The sequence below is a fragment of the Ochotona curzoniae genome, unplaced genomic scaffold (assembly GCF_017591425.1).
Source record: "Ochotona curzoniae isolate NIBS_2020 unplaced genomic scaffold, NIBS_Ocur_1.0 scaffold_4701, whole genome shotgun sequence".
NCBI classification, from domain to species: Eukaryota; Metazoa; Chordata; class Mammalia; order Lagomorpha; family Ochotonidae; genus Ochotona; species Ochotona curzoniae.
The window spans coordinates 59798015-59819426 of NW_024467122.1; the positions used below are offsets into that span (position 1 = coordinate 59798015).

The 21412-nt window shown below is 40.8% G+C and overlaps 1 protein-coding gene across 2 annotated transcripts in view; it reads left to right on the forward strand.

Annotated features, from left to right (window-relative positions):
* Positions 1 to 50: 50 nt before the first annotated feature.
* The window catches only part of UNC13C (unc-13 homolog C), a 500819-nt gene continuing 479457 nt past the window's right edge, over positions 51 to 21412 (forward strand). For both annotated transcript variants that reach the window (XM_040969448.1, XM_040969449.1), the window contains exon 1: positions 51 to 3291. In XM_040969448.1, the coding sequence (XP_040825382.1) occupies positions 303 to 3291 (2989 nt within the window). In that variant the 5' untranslated portion in view covers positions 51 to 302. The remainder of the gene's footprint in view (positions 3292 to 21412) is intronic.

Here is a 21412-nt window from a genome sequence, read left to right on the forward strand (position 1 = left end):
CAATGTAGCATTGAATTGTGATAATCATTTCAACATTTCTATCTTTTTAGACACTATGTGAAGCTATGTGGCCCAGAGAGAGATTTGCAACAACCCTCATCTGGGAGAGAGTGTTCCTGAATGCAGCTTGCCTTGGGGCTTTCACAGAGCACTGACCCGATGGCACAACCACGCCTGTCCTTCCAGCGGTTTTCAATGATCGCCAAACATTGAACAGTAATGTTGGCCTTGGAGTTACAGGTTTGCTTCCTGATAGCTTGTTTACTGCTTTGTGGTGGAAAAGCTTGCCCTAATCACTCTCCATGGTGGCTAATCTTTTCAAGAGCTTGATTTTACCTTACTTACATAAGCTTTGCAGAGGAATGTTTACAAAGAAATTGGGAAATACAACCAAAAAAAAGGAAAATCTTACCCAGAAAAAGGATCAAGACATTCCCACAGCTACGCAGACTAAAACTCCCAGATTTTCTAATACTTTGAAAAGCACCGTGAAGAAGATTGCAAAGTGTTCCTCTGCTCGCAACTTATCTACTGAAGAAGACGAGGCCAACAAAGAGTTTTCCCTCTCGCCAACATTCAGTTACAGAGTAGCTATAGCCAATGGTCTGCAGAAGAACATCAGTGTAACCAACGGTGATAATGAGGATCCGCTTCCCGAGCTGTCTTCGATTGAGAGTTCCTATTCAGAGTCACTAAATGAATTGAGGAGTAGTACAGAAAACGAAGTACAGTCAGCACACACCATGCCTGTAAGACGCAACCGGAAGAGCTCCAGCAGTCTGGCGCCCTCTGAGGGCAGCTCTGATGGAGAACGCACTCTACATGGCTTAAAACTAGGAGCTTTACGAAAACTGCGGAAATGGAAGAAGAGTCAAGAGTGTGTCTCCTCAGACTCAGAGTTGAGTACCATGAAGAAATCCTGGGGAATCAGAAGCAAGTCTTTGGATAGAACTGCCCGAAACCCAAAGACAAATACTCTAGAACCAGGATTCAGTTCCTCTGGATGCATTAGCCAAACCCATGAGGTCATGGAAATGATCTTTAAGGAGCTTCAGGGAATAAGCCAGATTGAAACAGAACTTTCTGAGCTACGAGGCCACGTCAATGCCCTCAAGCACTCAATCGATGAGATCTCCAGTAGTGTGGAGGTTGTACAAAGTGAAATTGAACAACTGCGTACCGGGTTCGTCCAATCCCGGAGGGAAACCAGAGACATCCATGATTACATTAAACACTTAGGTCATATGGGAAGCAAGGCAAGCCTGAGATTCTTAAATGTGCCTGAAGAAAAATTTGAGTATACTGAAAGTGTGGTGTACCAAATTCTAATAGATAAAATGGGTTTTTCAGATATACCAAATGCTATTAAAATTGAATTTGCTCAGAGGATTGGGCACCAAAGGGACTGCCCAAATGCAAAACCTAGGCCCATCCTTGTGTACTTTGAAACCCCTCAGCAAAGAGATTGTGTCTTAAAAAAATCGTATAAACTCAAAGGAACAGGCATTGGAATCTCAACAGATATCCTGACTCATGACATCAGAGAAAGAAAGGAGAAAGTAATACCATCTTCACAGACCTATGAGAGCATGGATATAAAGGTGTCTACTCCAGAACCCAAAACCAAGAAGAACAGTTGGCAGTCACCAGAAGACAGTGATGCGGAGCTTGAAAGTGACCTTAACAGAAACAGTTACGCTGTGTTCTCCAAGTCTGAGTTGCCAATAAAGGGAAGTAGTTCCAAATCAAGTTCAAAATCCCATGGTTCTAAATCCAAGAATAAAACTGTTAATAGCAGCAGAAGTTCAAATAAATCAGATTATGATAAAATTCCCTTACAACTGTCAGAATCAGATAACGTAGAAAAGCAAACCAGAGCCCAATATACAGATGCAACGCCTCTCTGGCACTCACAGAGTGATTTTTTCACAGCCAAACTTAGTCGCTCTGAATCTGATTTTTCCAAATTGTGTCAATCTTATTCAGAGGATTTTTCTGAAAATCAGTTTTTCACCAGAACGAATGGAAGCTCCCTTTTGTCTTCTTCAGACAGAGAACTTTGGCAGAGAAAACAGGACGGCATACCTGGTTTCTATGACAGCCCTCGGGAACATTTGAATAGGAGTGTTCAGGGTGTCCTGGGGCAGGGAGACAATGGAAACACGGAAACGATCGACAGTGGAATGAGTAATGACGTGGTGTGTATGTCCGCAGACCCAACTCATTATAGTGGTTCTCAGCTGTCTTTACATGAGGATCTTTCTCCGTGGAAGGAATGGGATCAAGAAGAGCAAGCAGCTAACTTGGCATTGGACACATCCACCCAGGAAACATTTGACTATGACACCAATAGTCTATCAGAACAACAGCTGGATGTTTACAACAAAGACTTGGAAGACTTGGGCAAGTGCCACAGTGACTTTCAAGATGACTCGGAGAGCTATGATTTAACCCAGGATGATAACTCATCTCCATGCCCTGGATTAGATAATGAACCACAAGGTCAATGGGTTGGAAAATATGATGCTTATCAGGAAGCTAATTCTAATGAGCTGTACCGAAATCAAAGCCCATTGTCCATGATGTATCAAAGTCAAAGTGAACTGCAGAGTGATGACTCAGGGGATGCCCCACCTAAATCGTGGCATAGTCGATTGAGCATTGACCTTTCCGATAAAACGTTCAGCTTCCCCAAGTTTGGATCTACATTGCAGAGGGCTAAATCAGCTTTGGAAGTGGTGTGGAACAAAAGTACACAGAGTCTCAGTGGTTATGAGGACAGTGGTTCTTCCCTTATGGGGAGATTTCGGACATTATCCCAATCAACTGCAAATGAATCCAGCACAACCCTGGACTCTGATGTCTACACAGAGCCCTATTACTACAAAGCAGAGGATGAGGAAGACTACAGTGAACCAGTGGCTGATAATGAAACAGATTACGTTGAGGTGATGGAACAAGTCCTTGCTAAGCTAGAAAACAGGACTAGTATGACTGAAACAGATGAACACATGCAAGAATACGATCACCCTTCCTATGAAACCCCTTATGAAACACCACTGGATGAGGGTTATGATGGGCAGACGGATGATGTAGTTAGTGAAGGGGACTTGGAAGCCTTAAGTGAACCATCAGCTGAAGTGGAGATTAAAGAAGATGAAAACCAAAACATCCCTGAACAGCCAGTGGAGGTCACCAAGCCAAAGAGAATCCGCCCCTCTTTCAAAGAAGCAGCTTTAAGAGCCTACAGGAAGCAGATGGCAGAGTTGGAAGAGAAGATCCTGGCTGGAGGTACTTCTGCTTAAATGCTACTTTTGAGCTCATTGTTTTTTCATTTTGATTGAAGCTGTTTAAAGCATATTCTGTGTTTATTCAGAGGGGAAGGAATTTATTTGCAATGAGTTTGCACATTTATTCTGAGAAAGATTTTATTTCATTCACAAAACTCTCCCAACAAGTTGGGCTTAATGAGTAAAAATCAGAATATATTTCAAGTGGGTCATATTACCAGGGGAAACAAGTGGGTCATATTACCAGGGAAACTGTCCATCAGATGGACAGTTTGGGGTTTGATGTAAGGAAAAGCTGAGGCTTTCCATTCCTATCTAGTTCCCTGGGGGAAACTGAACTTCCTTTATGGTGTAGATAAGGAGGAACAATAGAGCTAAGACCTCAGTCCAACTTTCAGGAGAATCATTAAAAAGGAAAAGTGAAAAGTCCTCTCAGTTAAGAATGGAATAGAAGTGAAACTAGAGGAGTGTGTGATCTAAAATTTTACCAAATTGCCTGAGGAAATAGTTTTGGTTCATACCCTTTTGAAAAGTATATAAATGATGTGAGTTTATTAGTTTCATTTGTCAACCTAACTTTATCTTCACTCACCTTAATTGCTTGCATTTATTTTATTTGCATGCCTATCACTTTTTTGAAGATAGTTTATTATGCTCTACTTTTTAATGAGTTCTATCTAATATTAAATGATGAGTGTTATTTTTAACTAAAATCTTAACATAGTATTTCTTCAAGGTATGTATTTATGCAATCGGTACTTGATATGATAAGCTAATGTAACATAGTAATTTATGTGACCAATAGTTGATTATAGCTTCTTTGGATCAAAGTTGTGATCAGAGACTCTTTCAGGTTCTCCATTATCCATATTAATGCATGGATTATTGAATAGTTAGGTATGTTTATTATTAAAGTGTTTCGAGCTCTAAGAAGATTAAAATAGTAGTTGGAGTTGTCTGCTCTGAAAATCTGTCTAAATGAAAGCTACACAGCCTAAACTGTTTATTTAAATAACAACATAATGAAGAGGAGCTTGAGTACCATAACTGACTTTTTATGACTGCATTTTAAAGGTAACGGTAGGTGTTAAACATACTTAGATTTGACCTGAAAATGCCAAATATTAAAACATTATATAAACATAACTTATACTGGAAAAATTTGTCTGTATAGCATGATGATTTTTCAGTTAGAAGTCCTTAGTATTGACAGTTTGTTGGATTGCAGGCCAGTAGTTTGATGTTGTATTTTGATTTGCAGTTGATTCAGAGAGATCTACCTAAAGTCATGTTGAGACTAAAACTGTGGATGTGTGTGGGGGGAGAGGATGATTTAATAGATACAAATTTTAATTCTAATTAGTTAAGATATTTGGCTGTACTGTTAGGAAGTATAAATAAGATAAGGCTATGTATTGCACAAAAAATTTGATCTTCAATATTTAAAAAAGAAACATATAAAGCATAAAATAAAGGCAATCTGATCTATCTGTATCTATATCTATGTTTTGAAATAGATTATTATTCAGCCTCACAAAAGGAGATCTGGCCACCTGCCATGACATAAGTAGCACTGCAGGACATCATGAGGAGAAATAAGACAAACATAGAAATAAAAGTATTTCATAATCTCTCAAATGTGAAATCTTAAACCAAAAACTTCAAATATACAGAGAAAACAAAGCAATGATTATCAGGAATTGGTGAAGGGGTGTAATGGAAGACAATAAAGGGTATAAATTAACAGATAAGTAGGATGAACAAATGTAGAAATCTAATGTGTAGCATTAGAACTATAGTTAATAGTTGCACATTCCGTATTTTTCTCTGTAAAAGTTTTTCTTTTTGCGTGGTTGGTGGGGGCAGTTGGCAGAGTTATAAAGACACACAGAGAGAAAGACAGATACAGAGAGAGAGAAAGTGAGAGAGAAAGTGAGAAAGAGGGAGGCTCCATCAAAAAAGAGGTAGAGAGGGAGGGAGGGATGGTTTACTCCCTATATGGGCCAGTCTGAAGTCAGGAGTTATCTTATTCCAGGTTTCTCACACGGGTGCGGGGCCCCAAAGATGTGTGCCCTTCTCTGCTGCCTTTTCAGGTTATTAATAGGGAGCTGGATTGGAAATGAAGCCACTGGAACTCGAACTTGCACCCATGTAAGCTGCTAGTGTTGCAGGTAGATGCTTAGCTTGCTACATCACAGTCCCAGCCTTTGTTATTTTTCTTATGTAACTAGCTTATACATATTTACAACTAGCACACACAAAGGGTTTTGAGATGAGGGTTATTTTGATCTGTTTCTTTTCAGTGATCATTTTTATTAAGCACCTCTGTCTCATACTATTATATACTTTATTATTTTATTTTTGTAGATTTATTCATGTTTTATTGGAAAAGCAGATTTACAGAGAGAAGAGTGACAGAAAGATCTTCTGTCTGCTGGTTCACTTTCCAGGGGTCTGAAATGGCTGGAGCTGAGCTGACCCGAAGCCAGAAGCTAGGAGCCTCTTTTGGGTCTCCCACGCAGTTGCAGGGTCTGAAGGCTTTACAGCATCGCCTATTGCTTTCCCAGACCACAAGCAGGGAGCTGGAAGGGAAGTGGAGCAGCCGAGACATGAATCAGCACTCATATGGGATCCTGGTGCTTAGCCACTAGGTCACTATGCTGTGTCCTATCTCATAGTATTACATACTTTTTTTTTAAAGATTTATTTTTATTATTTTTCTATTGGAAAGGCGAATATACAGAGAGGAGAGAGAGAGAGAGGAAGATCTTCCGTCCAATGATTCACTCCCCAAGTGAGTGCAACGGGCCGATACTATGCCGATCCGAAGCCAGGAGCCAGTCCGAAGCCAGGAGCCTCTTCCGGGTCTCCCACGCGGGTGCAGGGTCCCAAAGCTTTGGGCCGTCCTTGACTGCCTTCCCGGGCCACGGGCAGGGAGCTGGAAGGGAAGCGGGGCTGCCGGGATTAGAACCGGTGCCCATATGGGATCCCGGGTGAGCAAGGTGAGGACCTTTAACCACTTGCGCCACCGCGCCGGGCCCCATAGTATTACATACTTTTTAGGAGCAGGAACCCAAGCTTTCACTGCTTTCCACACATTAGCAGGGAGCTGGATCAGAAAGAGTAGCTGGGACTTAAACTGATGTTCCTGTGGGATGATAGTTTTGCAGGCCCTGGTGAAACCACGTGCCGGTCCCAGTGGCATTTGTTTTAGGAATTAAGTTAAAAAATAACAAGGAGAACAAGTTAGAATTCCAAAACAGAGCCCAGCACAATGGTTCAATGGCTAAATCCTCACCCTGAAAACTTTGGGATCCCATTTGGGTGCTGGTTCATGTCCTGGTTGCTTATGGCCTGGAAAAGCAGTAGGAAATGGCCCAAAGACTTGGGATCCTGCACCCACCTGGGAGACCCAGAAGTAGCTCCTATTTCCTGGCTTTGCATTGGCTCATTTCCTTCCAAGGCAGCCATTTGGAGAGTGAACCAGCAGATGGAACATCTTTCTCTGTGTCTCCTTTTCTGTAAATCTGATCTACCTTTCCAATTGAAAAAAAAAAAAAAATCCCAAGTACATGTTTCTACAGAGAGGACTGTGGCTTGTAATGATCCTTAAAATAGCATATGTACCAGTCATCCAGTGGCACTTCTCCTTGGAAACACAAGCACACTTAGTTATTTTTACACCACCAACTTGAGAAATCTGCAACAGAGGAAGCAAGCTAGTGTCCTGCAGCTAACATTATCAGGCCCTGCCATAACGAATTCCAAACCCTTCATCTCCTTAGATCTTGGCTTCGTGTCCCCAGGAGCCAACATTTCATGGAATCTGTCAATATCATCTTCCCTTGTGGAAATGAACGCACATTCCCAAGTTTCTCTCTGTTGCTGAAATGCACCAGATTGACAACCCTAGATGCTGCAGTTGCCTAGGTTTTAAAGGCTGTCTTCTCCCCTTGGCAGAAACCAGGCAATCTTTCCTATCCTGGGTCACCAATATGCCGCAGAAGGAAGGGCAGCCAAGGGAGGACCTTTTCCAGGCCTCTTGCCTCCCCAGAGCATCCCATCAAGGTGTCATTCGTCATGAAGGGTTTGTGCCCAGGGCCATCTGTTTTGCTGAATGTTGGGCAGAGGCCAACAGATTGTTCTCTCCAGGGCTCCCCAGTCATCTTTAGGTGGCAGTGCCTGTCTTCCCTTTGTCCAACCTGGCCATATTGCACCGCAGAGCTTTTTTTGTAAAAATCCATGGTTCTTTTCCCTCCAGCTAAATCTGTGAATTTTTAAGTTCAGATATTTGAATTATTTTCTTCGATGCTTGCCTTCAGGTTCTAGTTCCTATCTGTGGGCATTTGATGATGCTGGTTCTGAGAGCCTTTACTTTAAACAGCATCCTAGGGAGGGAAAGAAATCTTGGGACTATGTGCCTGGATATCTCCTGTGAGATCAAATTTTGCCCTCGTTTTAGTGACCTGCCAAGAAGTACCCTTTCTGTATCTGAACTGAATCCTACACCATCATGGAAACTCTGATATCTATCCCATCTCCAATTTTGTATCATGTATCACATGCTAATATTGTTTACTCTGAATTCACACACTCCTCCCTCCCGTGGCATTGTGTTCCACCTTAGATTTGTGTTCACTTCTCATTTTCTCTTCCAGACGTATGGAGCAGGAGGGGCTACTTTTCTAATGCTTTCATTTGTGCTATTCTAGAGCATTGATTTCTACAGAGATGGCACTGAGTGATTATGTATTGGACAAGAGCCTAAATCAAAGAGGACAGGACATGGATGAAAATGTACAGGCTTCAAAATCAAATTCAAACTGTGACGTTTAATTTTATTTCCTGAAAGAACAAATGAGTGGCTAGAGACTCAACCACTATTAGGCATTTTCCAGGCAGACACCTGTACTCATTCCTTTACTTTTTAGAAAGTCTGTATGAATTTCATTTGATTATACGCCATTTCTACAGGTGAGAAAGCTGAGAAACTGAGAACTGATCATACAGAGTGGCAAATCATGAAGGTGGTTTTGTTTACGCTTGATTTGGAAAATATAATTGTAGTTGGAGAATGGAGTCAGTCACGAGGTTTATTTCATTTCAAGGACTTTCCAGAGAAGCTAGTACCAATATCAAATGTGCCAAGTTTTCTGGCACACTGAGGTTTTCATGTGAAATGATTCATTCTCAGTTTTTTCCATTTTGAGTCCTTGAGTCATTGTATAAATCACAATTGGGAGAGCAAGATAAATTCTATCTTACAACAACTGCTTGAGGAATGATATATGTGAAGTCTGAGTATGATTTACTTGAATTCACACCTAATATCAGTTTCAAGTAACTTTCCTAGATAGCAGAGTAAAATTCTTTTGCTGGGGGCTGGCACAATGGCTCAACTGCCTAATCCTCCACTTTCATGTGCTGGCATCCCATATAGACACCGGTTTGTATCCCAGCTAACTTATTTCTCATCTACTTCCTCCCCTTGTGGCCTGGGAAAGCAGCAGAAGATGGCCCAAATCCTTGGGACCCTGCACCCATGTGGGAGACCTGGAAGAAGCTCCTGGCTTTGGATCAGCTCAGCTCTGGCCATGGTGGCCACTTGGGAAATGTACCAGTAGATGGAAGATTTTTTTTCTGTCTCTCCTTTTATAGACAGGCATTTCCAATAAAAATGAATATATCTTAAAAAGAATATTTTTCTGAAAGATAATGTGATGTCAATTAACATAATAACTGATAAAAAATTAGCAAGGTACGACTTGTATTCTATTGGCTACAGAATTTTGTTAGGATATTATGATCCAGAATAGGATATGCAATTCAATGTGTAACAATGTCTTGAAGCTTTTGCAGTATGTTGTCATTTCTGTTTTTCTTGTTAAGATTTATTTATTATTTCAAAGTTGAAAGTCAGCATTTCTTAGAGACTGATGGAAATGCAACCCTGTTATATGTCATTGGACAAATGAAATGGCATGGTTAGGGGTAAATTTCCAGGATGGAGAATTTAGGAGAGTTACAAACTCATGAACCCTTCATACATTTCAGCGTTTTACTTTCACACCACATGTTGTAGTTCTCAATCTATATTTAGGTCCCTTGGTTGTTTTATGTAGGTCCTTTTGTTGTTTTATGGTTTATCTCTGTCCATGGACTAGATTGGAAAGTCAACGAGGGATTCTGTGTTTTCACTGCTTTTGAGGTGCCAGACATGGCTTGGTCTCTGGCATAAAGCAACTACTCAAACAGTATTCAAATATATACGTGCATTCAGGCCTTCTCTAATTGTTGGGATCTTGCTGTCCCAAATTGGTCAAGAAGTATTTTTTGAACTTTAGAAAACATTTGTGCCTCAGCTGGCCACAAGAGGGATTCAGCACTGTTATCATAGTCCCTGGGCTTTAACGCAGCCCATGTTCAAAATGCGTTTCTGTGACCAACCATTGTGTAGCAAACACACTGACTGACACAGCAATGTTTGATTTCTCCTTTTTAGATCGGAAGGGGTAGAATCAATCCAAGAAAACGTAGTAATGGCTTTATTAAAACGAAAGAATCATTTAGCAGCTCTCCAGAATGGCGGGTGATTGTACTTTGTGAAAAGATACACATTAAAAACGTAATTTCTTTTTTTTTTTTGGCTTGGAACACCAAATAGAAATCAAAAATTTCAGAAATCATTCCTTCAAAAATCTTAGATTTTGTCGTTGAAATCAATGTACAAGATCAAAAAATAAATCCACAGCATTCCATATTTTATCTATCTTTGCAAGTTTGAGAGGCTATTTTTTTTTAAAAAAGATTTATTTATTTTTACTGCTAAGTTAGATATACAGAGAGGAAGAGAGACAGAGAGTAATATCTTCCATCCAAAGATTCACTCCCCAAGTGACCGCAACATCCAGTGCTATGCCAATCCAAAGCCAAGAGCCAGGAGACTTCTTCTGGGTCTTCCACGCAGGTGCAGGGGCCCAATGCTTTAGGCTGTCCTCCACTGCTTCCCCAGGCCACAAGCATGGAGCTGGCAGGGAAGTGGGACTGCCAGGGTTAGAACCGATGTCCATATGGGATCCTGGCACATTCAAGGTGAGGACTTTAGCTGCTAGGCCATGGCAATGACATAGTAGTGCTGGCAAAACACAAAGTAGTGCTGGCAATGGAGACAATTTGCAAAAGTGTTCCATTAAAGTAAACTGCTTAGGGTCTGGTGCGGTGGCCTGGGCAAAGTCCTTGCCTTGCACACACGAGGATCTCATATGGGCACCAGTTCTTATCCCAGCAGCCCCACTTCCCATCCAGCTCCTTGCCTGTGGTCTGGGAGAGCAGTGGAGGATGGCCCAAAGCCTTGGGACCCAGAACCCATGTGGGAGACCCAAAACAAATTCCTGGCTCCTGGCTTTGGATTGGCTCAGCTCCTGCCATTATGGCCACTTGGGGAATCAGCACATAGAAGATCTTCCTCTCTGTCTCTCCTATTCTGTATATCTGTCTTTGCCAAAGGAAAAAAAATTAAACTAATAAAATAAGCTATTTAAAATGTACTGCTTAGCAACAGTCTTTTGGCTTGGTATGGTTTACATCTTAAAATAGAATTGCTATCAAGTAATTATCTTTTTAAAGTATTTTTATTTGGCAGACCATAATTGGGTAAGTTTATGAGTACTATGGGTTATTTTATACATTATAGAGAGATTCCTCATGCTGAGTGATGTGTGACACCTCACTGATATATATTTTTTTCTGATAAGAGTTTTTGGAAGTCAATTCTTTTAATAGTTCAAAATATTACAATTTTATTAATTGTGCTTGTCATTCGGTATAGTCCTCTACTCTAACAAACTTGCTAATTTTTAATCAACCTCCTTCTTTTCCCTCCTCCCCTCCTTGACATCTGATAATTATTTTTCCAATCTCTGTTTCTGTAAAATTGGTTGTTTTGATTTCCATGTGTAAGTGACATCATGTAGTATCTATATTTCTGTGTTGGGCTCTCTCAGTTCCGTGTATGTTGTCAAAAACGAGAGGGTGGGAAGGAGAGAAGCTATCTTCAATCTTCAATCTATGGGCTTACTCCCTCAAAGACTGCAACAGTCAGAACTGGTCCAGCCTGAAGCCTGGAGACTAGAATTCAGTCTAGGTCTTCCAAGTAAGTGGCAGAAACCCAACAACCTGAACCATCAACTGCTGCCTGCAACAGTTACATTATCAGGAAGCTGGAATGAAGAGTCAGACTCAGAATTAGAGTATGTACTCCAGCATGGGATCTGGGCATGCCAAGCAGTATCTCTGCTTTGTATACTCTGATATAGGCTGGGACTAAGCCAGTCCAAAGCCAGGAGCCTAATTCTGTGTCTCTCACATGGGTGCAGGATGCTAAGGCTTTGGGCCATCCTCTTGCTTTTCTACGCCATAAGCAGGGACACAAATGCACCCAAGACACACATGGGCACCCATATGAGGTCCTGATTCTCACAAGGGGAGGATTAGCCAGTTGCAACATCTCAAATAATGAGTCACTGGAGTCATACATCTACACTATTAGTAACCATTTTACCTGGATTGAATTAATATCCCATTGTGGTTCTAATTTGCATTTCCCTGATGATTCAAGATATTTGGCATTTGTGTGTGTGTGTGTGTGTGTGTGTGTGTGTGTGTGTGTGTATTGGCCATTTGTATCACTTTTGAGAAGTGCATGTTCAGGTTCTCTAGTTTATGTGTTTTAATGTTAATGGATTGAGTACCTTAGATGTTTCTGATAATATCCCTTATCAGCTGTATGGCCTGAAAATATGTTCTCCATATCTGGAAGTTACCTGTTCGTTATGTTGACTGTTTCCTTGCCCTCAGAAGCACTTTAGTTTGATTTAGTTCCATTTTTGGAACTTTTGTCTGTGATTTTGGAGTAGAATAAGTCTTGAGAAGGTGAAATGAGCAAGGGCCCTTGCAGACAGCAGACAATCATCTGAGGTCACCATGTATTTGTAGAATTATAGCCCCAAATATGCAACAGGGTAATGCTTCCAGAAGACTGGACTGGAATTTTAAAAAGAAGTGTAAATCTCCACTAATCAATGGAAAAGGAAGATGGCTGATGATATGTCCAGTAGGTTAGTCCTACTTAGAGCTGACAGTGTTAGAATACACTCCTCTGACCTAAGATTTAAGAAAATGAGAAGGAAGTCATTATATGCTTATATGTTGAATGTTATCTGATTCAGTTCTAGACTTTATTTTAACATTGTTTTGAGACAGAGTGTCCATCTGCTGATTCACTATTCACATGTCCATAAAAGCTGGAACTGGGGACTAGGGTTAGAATCCGAAGGTGGGAACTTAATCCAGGTCTGTCACACAGATGGCAGGGACTCTAATACTCCATCCAGCATTTGCTGCCCTCCCAGGCACACTAGCAGAATGCAGGATATGAACAGAGTAGTCAGGACTACAACCAAGTGCTCTAATATGGGATACAGACAACTCACACAGAAGCTTCATGACCTGCACCACAGTACCTGTCCCAACCACAATGACTTTAAAATGGAAGGCTCTTGGGCCCGGCGCGGTGGCGCAAGTGGTTAAAGGTCCTCGCCTTGCTCCCCCGGGATCCCATATGGGCGCCGGTTCTAATCCCGGCAGCCCCGCTTCCCTTCCAGCTCCCTGCTTGTGGCCTGGGAAAGCAGTCGAGGACGGCCCAAAGCTTTGGGAACCTGCACCCGTGTGGGAGACCCGGAAGAGGCTCCTGGCTTCGGATCGGCATAGTATCGGCCCGTTGCACTCACTTGGGGAGTGAATCATCGGACGGAAGATCTTCCTCTCTGTCTCTCCTCTCTGTATATCCGCCTTTCCAATGAAAAAATAATAAAAATAAATCTTTAAAAAAAAAAAAATGGAAGGCTCTTATTTTGAAGTGTGAAAGCTAATGTGTGCATCTAGAATGTTTAATGTGGCATTGACACACATAATTGTATTAGTTTTCTTAGGAACTCTATAAGGTAGGTGATTTAGTAATGGATTCAATATTAGGTCCTTTATAATGTTCCAAACATTCTTAAAAATATTTCCAGTATTTTAAACCATAATCTGATGGAATAGGTACTGTTATCACTTTGATTTTACAGGTCAGAAACAGGGATGTTAATTTAATGGCAAGGAACAAAAGCAGAAAGTGCAAGGCCGAGATTTCAATGCTAGTGTTTCTCTTTCAGATTCCGTGTGCCTAGCTGCTATGCTGTGCAGCGCAGTTGTAGATTTCATTCATTATTTTTTGATATTCAACTTTCTAAGTTGCAAAGACTAAGGTGGCAAAATGCTGTTTTACCTGACAGCACCAATTTGTCAGTAAGCTGCAATTACTAGCTGTGTTTCCAAATCATAAACCAGTTTTCCAGCCATCAGATTATTCAACAATTTTACATGATACTATCACAAGCAATGTGATCATCCACGTGCAAATTTCCTGTATCTTGTGATAAGAAAAACATTAATGGCTTATACTAGTGGCAACAAAAATGACTGAATAGGATTTGCAAGAGATGTAGGTTAAGCCTCTCCTTTTCTTAACACCTTTCCTATTGCTTATAACGTCCTGTGGGAGCCCTAAGGTTTTGGCTTGACATTTTTGTTCCTTAGTGTTTGCATTTGAAGACAAAGACTCATGCTTATATGATTTCAGAAAATGAGCACTTACGTTATGCTTGATATATTCAGATTTTTACTATATAAAAGAAGCATACAAAATTCTCAAGCTGATCAACATAGCCATTGTTAATATGAATGGAATTTTTTTAATTCAGAGAAATACTTTTAATGTTATAACCAGATTCTTTTTCTTCTTCTTTTGTTGTTGTTGTTATTATTATTTTATAATATAGTTCTCTAGGCTCTGAGATTTCCCTTATCCCCTCTCTAAGTCCCCACCTCACACTGATTTTCCTTATATTATTATAATAGTATAGTCCTTCAAAAACAGTGATAAGTCCATCACTGTGGGCACGGACAATAGCAGAGTCCAAAATTCTATTATCAAGATATAGTTAACAGTTTCATTGGGAATCTATCTTTGATCTGGAAGTAGAGATGCATACTGCAGTGTATCCTCACATCTGGATATGATGGTCTCAATTACACACTTACTATAAATCCACTTCGATGAAAAGCCATGAAACAAAATCAACAAGAGGAAGAAAAATAGAAATTTACCATGCCATCAAGTTAAATAACATGCTACTGAATGACTAGTGTGTTGCTGAAGAAATGAGAAAGAAAATAAAAAACTTCTTGAAGAAAATATTGCTACTGTATGACCCATGAGTCAGTGAAGAATATAATACAAGAAAAAAAATTTTTAGAAGAAACAAAAATAAAAACAAAACCATCAAAATCCATGAGATAGTTTCTCCTGATCTTTGGGAGATGGGTCTCCTGTAGGCAAGAGACAGATGGGTTTTATTTTTTTAATTCAGTCTACTAATCTATGACCTTTGATTGATGAATTTATGTCATTTATATAAAGGGTTAATATTAATGGGTGGTAATTTGATCCTGTCATGTTAGTAATGTGTTTTTCATTGTTTGATTTAGTCCTCTGTTATTTTACTGGGATGTTCTTCATGTTTGCCTTTGGTTTTGGTGGGTGCTTTTTCTCTGTCAAGAGAACGATTTTAAGTTTCATTTGTAGAACAGGTCTGGAAGAAGCACCTTCTTTAAGCTTTTCTTGACTGTGGAAGAATTTTGTTTCATTTTCAAACACAAAGGAAAATTTTGTTCATATATAACTCTGTGCTGACAGTTTTTTCCTTTTAGAATCTGGAATATGTTGCTCCATTCTCCTCTGGCCTGTAGTGTTTCCTATGGGAAGTCAGCTGTGAGTCTGACTGCCATTCTATTGATTTTTTTTTAATAAACATATCTAAGGATCTTTTCATTATGTTGAACTGAAGACCACGTGATCATCATGCGCTGTGATAGATTGCTTTTGGCTAACCCTATTGGGAGTTCTGTGCTCCTACTGTATTCTGTTTTCTAATTGTTTATCCAGATAGGGAAATTTTTCTTCATTATTTCATTAAATACATCTTTAAGCCCAGCTTCTCTTTCTGCACCTTCTGGAACTCCTGTAACTCTTACATTGGGCTTTTTCATAGTGTCCCTTCATTTTAAAATACATTTCTTATTTTGACACAATTTCTCCTCCAGGCTTTTGATTATTTTACCATTGTGGCAAGAAATATCTTCCAGTTCTGAGATTATTTCTTCTGCCACCTTCATTCTATTATTAAGACTTTCCACAGAATTTAAAAAAAAGATTTATTTATTTTTATTGGAAAGGCGGATATACAGAGAAGAGGAGAGACAAAGAGGAAAATCTTCCATCCAACGGTTCACTCCCCAAGGAGCAGCAATGCTGGAACTGAGTCAATCCAAAGCCAGGAGGCAGGAGCTCTTCCAGGTCTCCCATGCAGGTGCAGGGTCCTAAGGATTTGGACCGTCCTCGACTGCTTTCCCAGACCACAGGCAGGGAGCTGGATGGGAAGCAGGGCCACTGGGATTAGAACCGGTGCCCATATGGGATCCCAATGCTTGCAAGGTGAGGACTTTAACCACTATGCTATCGTGCCAGGCCCCTTTCCACGGAATTTTTAATTTGCTTCTTTGTGTCCTTCATTTCTAATGATTATTCTGCTTGATTTTGTTCCAGTGTTGCTATTTCCTGTGTGACATATTCCTTAAATTCTTTGAACTTGTGTGTGCTTCTCATTGTCGATAAGAAGCTTTTAAATGAGTTTTCTGAATTCTCTATCTCCCATTTTCTCAATGTCTTCCTCAGTTAACTCTGAGGTTGGCAAAGGCTTTTGCTCCTTTGCAGAGGCGTCTTCAGTAATATTCATTGTTCCTGTTTCTTTTGCTCTTGGTCATTGTACTTCTGGTTAGCAGATTCTTCTCCTTAGGGCAGGCTTCTAACTGCAGACCCATAGGTCTACAGTTCGATGTTACTTGTTGTGGTTGGTACACAACTCTTTGTTTACAGTCACTTGTGCCACTCCGTCCAGGGACTTTCAGATCTGGGCTCCTGTGTTAGGCTTCCATCACTTTCTCTGTAGCCCCAGCTCCTGGCTCACCAGTCTCTACCTCCTGCCATCTCGTGCTGTGAGTGCACCATTGTCTGTACAACCTTTCTCCCGCTTCCAGTTCAAGCAGTTCCCACAACTAGGGAGATACCAGGAGTCCTAAATAGCTAGATTGTTGGTGGTGCCAATCTTGCCAGAAGCTGTTGGCCATTAGGTCTAAGGGCTACCCAGACCTGTTTTGACCCTTAGATGTCAAAATCAGAATTATTTTCCCTGTGGAACCAGTGCAATGTACTGAGCTGGAATTGAGTTTGCTCCCAGCTCAATGCAAGAACTGCACACTGTTATTCCTCCAGCCTTTACTACACTGTACAAAATGGTGTCCAGTGCAGCTCTGGTGGGGCTCTGTGCTATGATATCCACTCCTTGTTTGGAGTCTACCTTCCCTTTTCTGTCTCTGCTACTGATTGACTCACACACATCAGCAGGATGGGCAGATCTTTGTTTGGATTCATCCCTTGAGCTCACAGTGAACTCCTTCCCACCTGGCCACCGGTGGAGCTCAGATTGCCATTCACTGAATGCCACTGGGGTCTCTGGTCACTGCAACACCATGGCGTTGTCTCCGCTGCTTTCCCATGTCCATCAGTCTGCAGGTACCCCTCTGCCATTGGTCTGTCCTCTCCTACTTGCTGGAATGTGCCTTCTCTCTGCTTCACCCTGGCTAATCATTCTCCCTTTGTTGTGTCCTCACCCTATTCTGCCTTCTTGATTCTCTGAATTTAATATTTTTAATATTTAAAAAATTTAACTGTTTTGTATTTTGAATGAAGTTTCAGCAAACTTGTATGATATCCAAAATCCCCAAATGTTTTTCCCCTTAAGATAATTACAAGTAGCTATGAGGTATAAAATAAGCATATGATGCACACGGGTGTTAGTTCTAGGTTTTTTGAATCCTTCTGTAACAGTCCTTGCACTACTGTGTAAGTTCTTAGGTGCTTGTGTGTATTCATACTTCTTTTTTCAGGAAGGTGGACGCCTAGCCTATGAAACACACTTCTGGAATTGTGTTGAGGCTACTTCTCTGCTGAATTTTAAGGCTTGTGGTTGTTAGATTTTAGGATACCAGAGGATTATCAGGTGTCATTTGTTAAAAATGTAGATCCCTTGCTTAGTCTAATCTTTAGTTGAATCTGGTGTATTGTGATTCATGAATGATATTAAGAAAGGCTTGGTGGTTGATAGTTAATGGCATGAACTAAGTGTGTCCTCTTTTGTTTTCACTCTTGAGTGATTCCATTTGTTTCAATGGCTTGAGTCAGTATCTTTCTATTGATGCTTTCCTATCCATGTCTTTGTGTTAATTTCCCATTTCACAATCCTATATATTCTTTTTTTTAAAGATTTATTTTTATTATTTTTTATTGGAAAGGCGGATATGCAGAGAGGAGAGACAGAGAGGAAGATCTTCCATTCGATGATTCACTCCCCAAGTGAGCCCAACGGCCGGCCGATACTATGCGGATCCGAAGCCAAGAGACTCTTCCGGGTCTCCCACGTGGGTGCAGGGTCCCAAAGCGTTGGGCCGTCCTCGAATGCTTTCCCGGGCCATAGGCAGGGAGCTGGAAGGGAAGCGGGGCTGCGGGGATAGAACCGGCGCCCATATGGGATCCCGGGCGTGCAAGGCAAGGACCTTAACCACTTGCGCCACCGCGCCGGGCCCAATCCTATATATTCTTAAGTGTTTATTTACTTTTAATTGAGAGGCAGATTTACATAGAGGAATGAGAAAGGCATCTTCCATCCATTGATCGACTCATCAAGAGGTGGGCTGGCATCTGGCGCAGTAGCCTTGTGGTTAAAGTCCTCACCTTGCACTCCTGGGATCCCATATGGTCGCCGGTTCTAATCACAGCAGCTCTGCTTCCCATCCAGCTCCCTGCCTGTGGCCTGGGAAAGCAGTCCAGGACAGCCCAAATCCTTAGGACCCTGCACCCGCATGGGAGACCTGAAAGAGCTCCTGCCTCCTGGCTTTGGATTGGCTCAGCTCCAGCCACTGTAGCATCCGCTTGGGGAGTGAACCGTTGGATGGAAGATTTTCCTCTCTGTCTCTCCTCTTCTCTGTACATCTGCCTTTCCAATAAAAATAAATAAATCTTAAAAAAAAAAAGTATCCTATGTGATGACTGTTAATATCTTTATCTTGCTGAGAAATAACAAAACCTTAGGGTGCAAAGGTGAACTTCACTTACCTGGCTGTGCACCTTCAGCACAGCCACAGTTTGAGCATCCATCCTAACTGTTAATTGTAATACAGTCTCTAGTAAAGGATTTGAAATGAATTGGGAAACAGGCCGAATTGCATTCCAGCCACCTCAGTCTAAGAGGACTTAGGAATGAACTCACAATAAGGTTAAAAGGGTTGGGAATTACTGTTAGTGGCAGTAATTGGAGAGAGCACTCCACTTTCACACATGTTGAAAAAGCATCAGGACAAAACTATAGAAGCAAATAGGACTTCCATTATTCTCTTGCGCTCATCCTAGATTTATATGATGCTATAGTAAATATTGAGACTTGCTAATTTAAAAAAATCGAGTTATGGAAGCTGGCAAGTCTGAAGTTAAGTTGCTGGCGTCTTCATTTTTCTGGTGAGGGCTTCTGTTTCTCCAAGATGGCTCCTTGAGTGCTGTGTCCTAAGAGGGGAAGGGACTCAGTATCTGTAGATGGCTAGGTGGAGGGGCGAAAGGGGGAAAACTGTATTAAGGCTTTTATAATGATACCTTGTCCTGCTATTGAGGGGGGGATTCATCCTACATCAGTCACTTCACAAAGAACATGGCTCTCCATAGTTGTGCATGGGGAATTATATCACAACATGAATGTTGAGGGTAATAACAACTTAACAAGCACATCCCCCAACCTCTCAGCGCCTTCTACCTCCCAGTCTCTCACTGGCAGGGCTTGTCTTCCAAATGTCAAGTAACCTATAGCCAGTTGCTCTGTGGTTTAGCCTCCATAGACCTGCTTATCACTGCTTTGTGGATGGACTCTGATATTTACTGTAACTGACTTTCAGTTAGTAAGCTGCCTCTCTGGGGTGTGTGCACATTTTATGTCTCTTCTGTCTGCAATGAAAAATTGCCTGCCTATAAAGTCATTTCTTGGCATTGGTAAGCCAATAGAGTGCAGTTTTAGTGCAACAGTTTGTTTAAATATCCTGAATTTGGGGGCCTGGTAGAGTGGCTCAGTGGCTAAAATCCTTGCTTTGCATGTACCAGGATCCTGTATGGGTTCTGGTTCACGTTCTAGCTGCTCCATTTCCCACAGAGCTAACTGCTCTGGCCTGAGGAAACAGGATGAGCCAAAGTCTTGGGACCCCGCACCCATGTGCAAGACCCACACCCTGGAAGGACTGGCTCAACTCTGGCTGTTGTGGCCACTTGGGAAGTGAACCACCAGATGGAACATCTTTGTTTCTTCTCTACGTCTGCTTTTCCAATAAAAATAAATCTTTAAAAAATATCCTGAATTCATACCATTTTAGCAACTAAACACACATAGTCTAGGCTGGAATAAAATCATCTTTGAATAACCAGAAAGAAATGTATATAATTTGAAGAAGAGTTAATACAGAAAGACAGACATGGAAAGAACCAAAATATGAGCTCTGCTGGCGAATATTTGGGAGGCACACATGTGTGTGTTTGCCTGAATACAATTACATGTATGCATAATGACCTACCTGTACTTATAATTGGCCTCGTATTTTTTTTTTTTGGTTTTTACAAATACTAAAGAAATAAGGTTCAAGTGTGATAAACTTTATTTAATGTATTATATATAATATGTATATTATATAATATCTAAAAATATATAAATTAACTAAGATCATACCACAGCCAAATGTATTATCTGTTTAACTTGATCACATTTTAAAGTTATTATGCAAGATCATTTTTTACATGTCTCTGACAAAGTTTGTCTTAAATGAATTATTTTTCTGGTTGAGAGCTACTCTCTTTTCCAAGGTGTCACCTTGAGTGCTGTTATCCTTCTAGTAAATGAATTTCAGGTGCTTAATCCTATGCTCTACTGCTCAGATAAATAATTGCTGAGGTATTTGAAAGATTTCCTTTTCTATGGCAAAGATGGCAAAGTCCAATATGTCTTTAAAAGTGAGAACTATTCTAGAAGGAGGAAATGCAGTTACAGGTACTGCAAAGTTCAAGGTCAGAGAGTTGTATTGTTCTAAGCAGTACTGAGTTATGAATGCTTATATTATAACTCTGAGTATTAATAGTTTCGTTTGCTCTGGGTATTAGTGTGATTTGGAGAGAAGTTTGTGTGGAGGTCAGTCATTTCCATGTCAGGAATGTCAAGTCAGTTGATAGAAAAATGACAATGTCAAATAAATATGAAAAAGCTTGGACAGGCTAGACGCCTACTCTTTCTTAAAGATTTTTTAAAAAGATTTATTTATTTTTATTTGAAGATCAAATTTACAGAGGGGAGAGACAAAATGATTCCCCATTCACTGGTTCACTCCCCAACTAGCTGTAATAGCAGGAGCTGAGCTGATTCGAAGCCAGCAATCAGGAGCTTCTTCTGGGTCTCCCATGTGAGTGCATGGACCCAAGGCTTTGGGCCCTCCTACACCGTTTTACCAAGCCCATTAGCAAGAGCTGACATTGAAGTGGAGCAGCCCAGACATGAAAACAGCAGTCATATGGGATGCTGTTATCTCAAGCAGTGACTTTAACAAGCAGACCATACTCTGCCCCTAGAGGACAACTCTAAAACTATTTAAACTTCCTCCTTGTATAGGGGAATGGTTTCCCGGGTTTAAAATGTAAATGTAAATAATGATTATAGAACTTTTTACTTCTCAACTTCTATTTAACAGGTTTTCGAGATTTCTTTTAAGATTTATTTATTTTTAGTGGAAAGTCATATATACATAGAGGAGGGGTGAGAGAGAGAGCAAGAGAAAGCGAGAGATTGAGATCTTCCTTCAGCTGGTTCATTTCCTAAGTGGCTGCA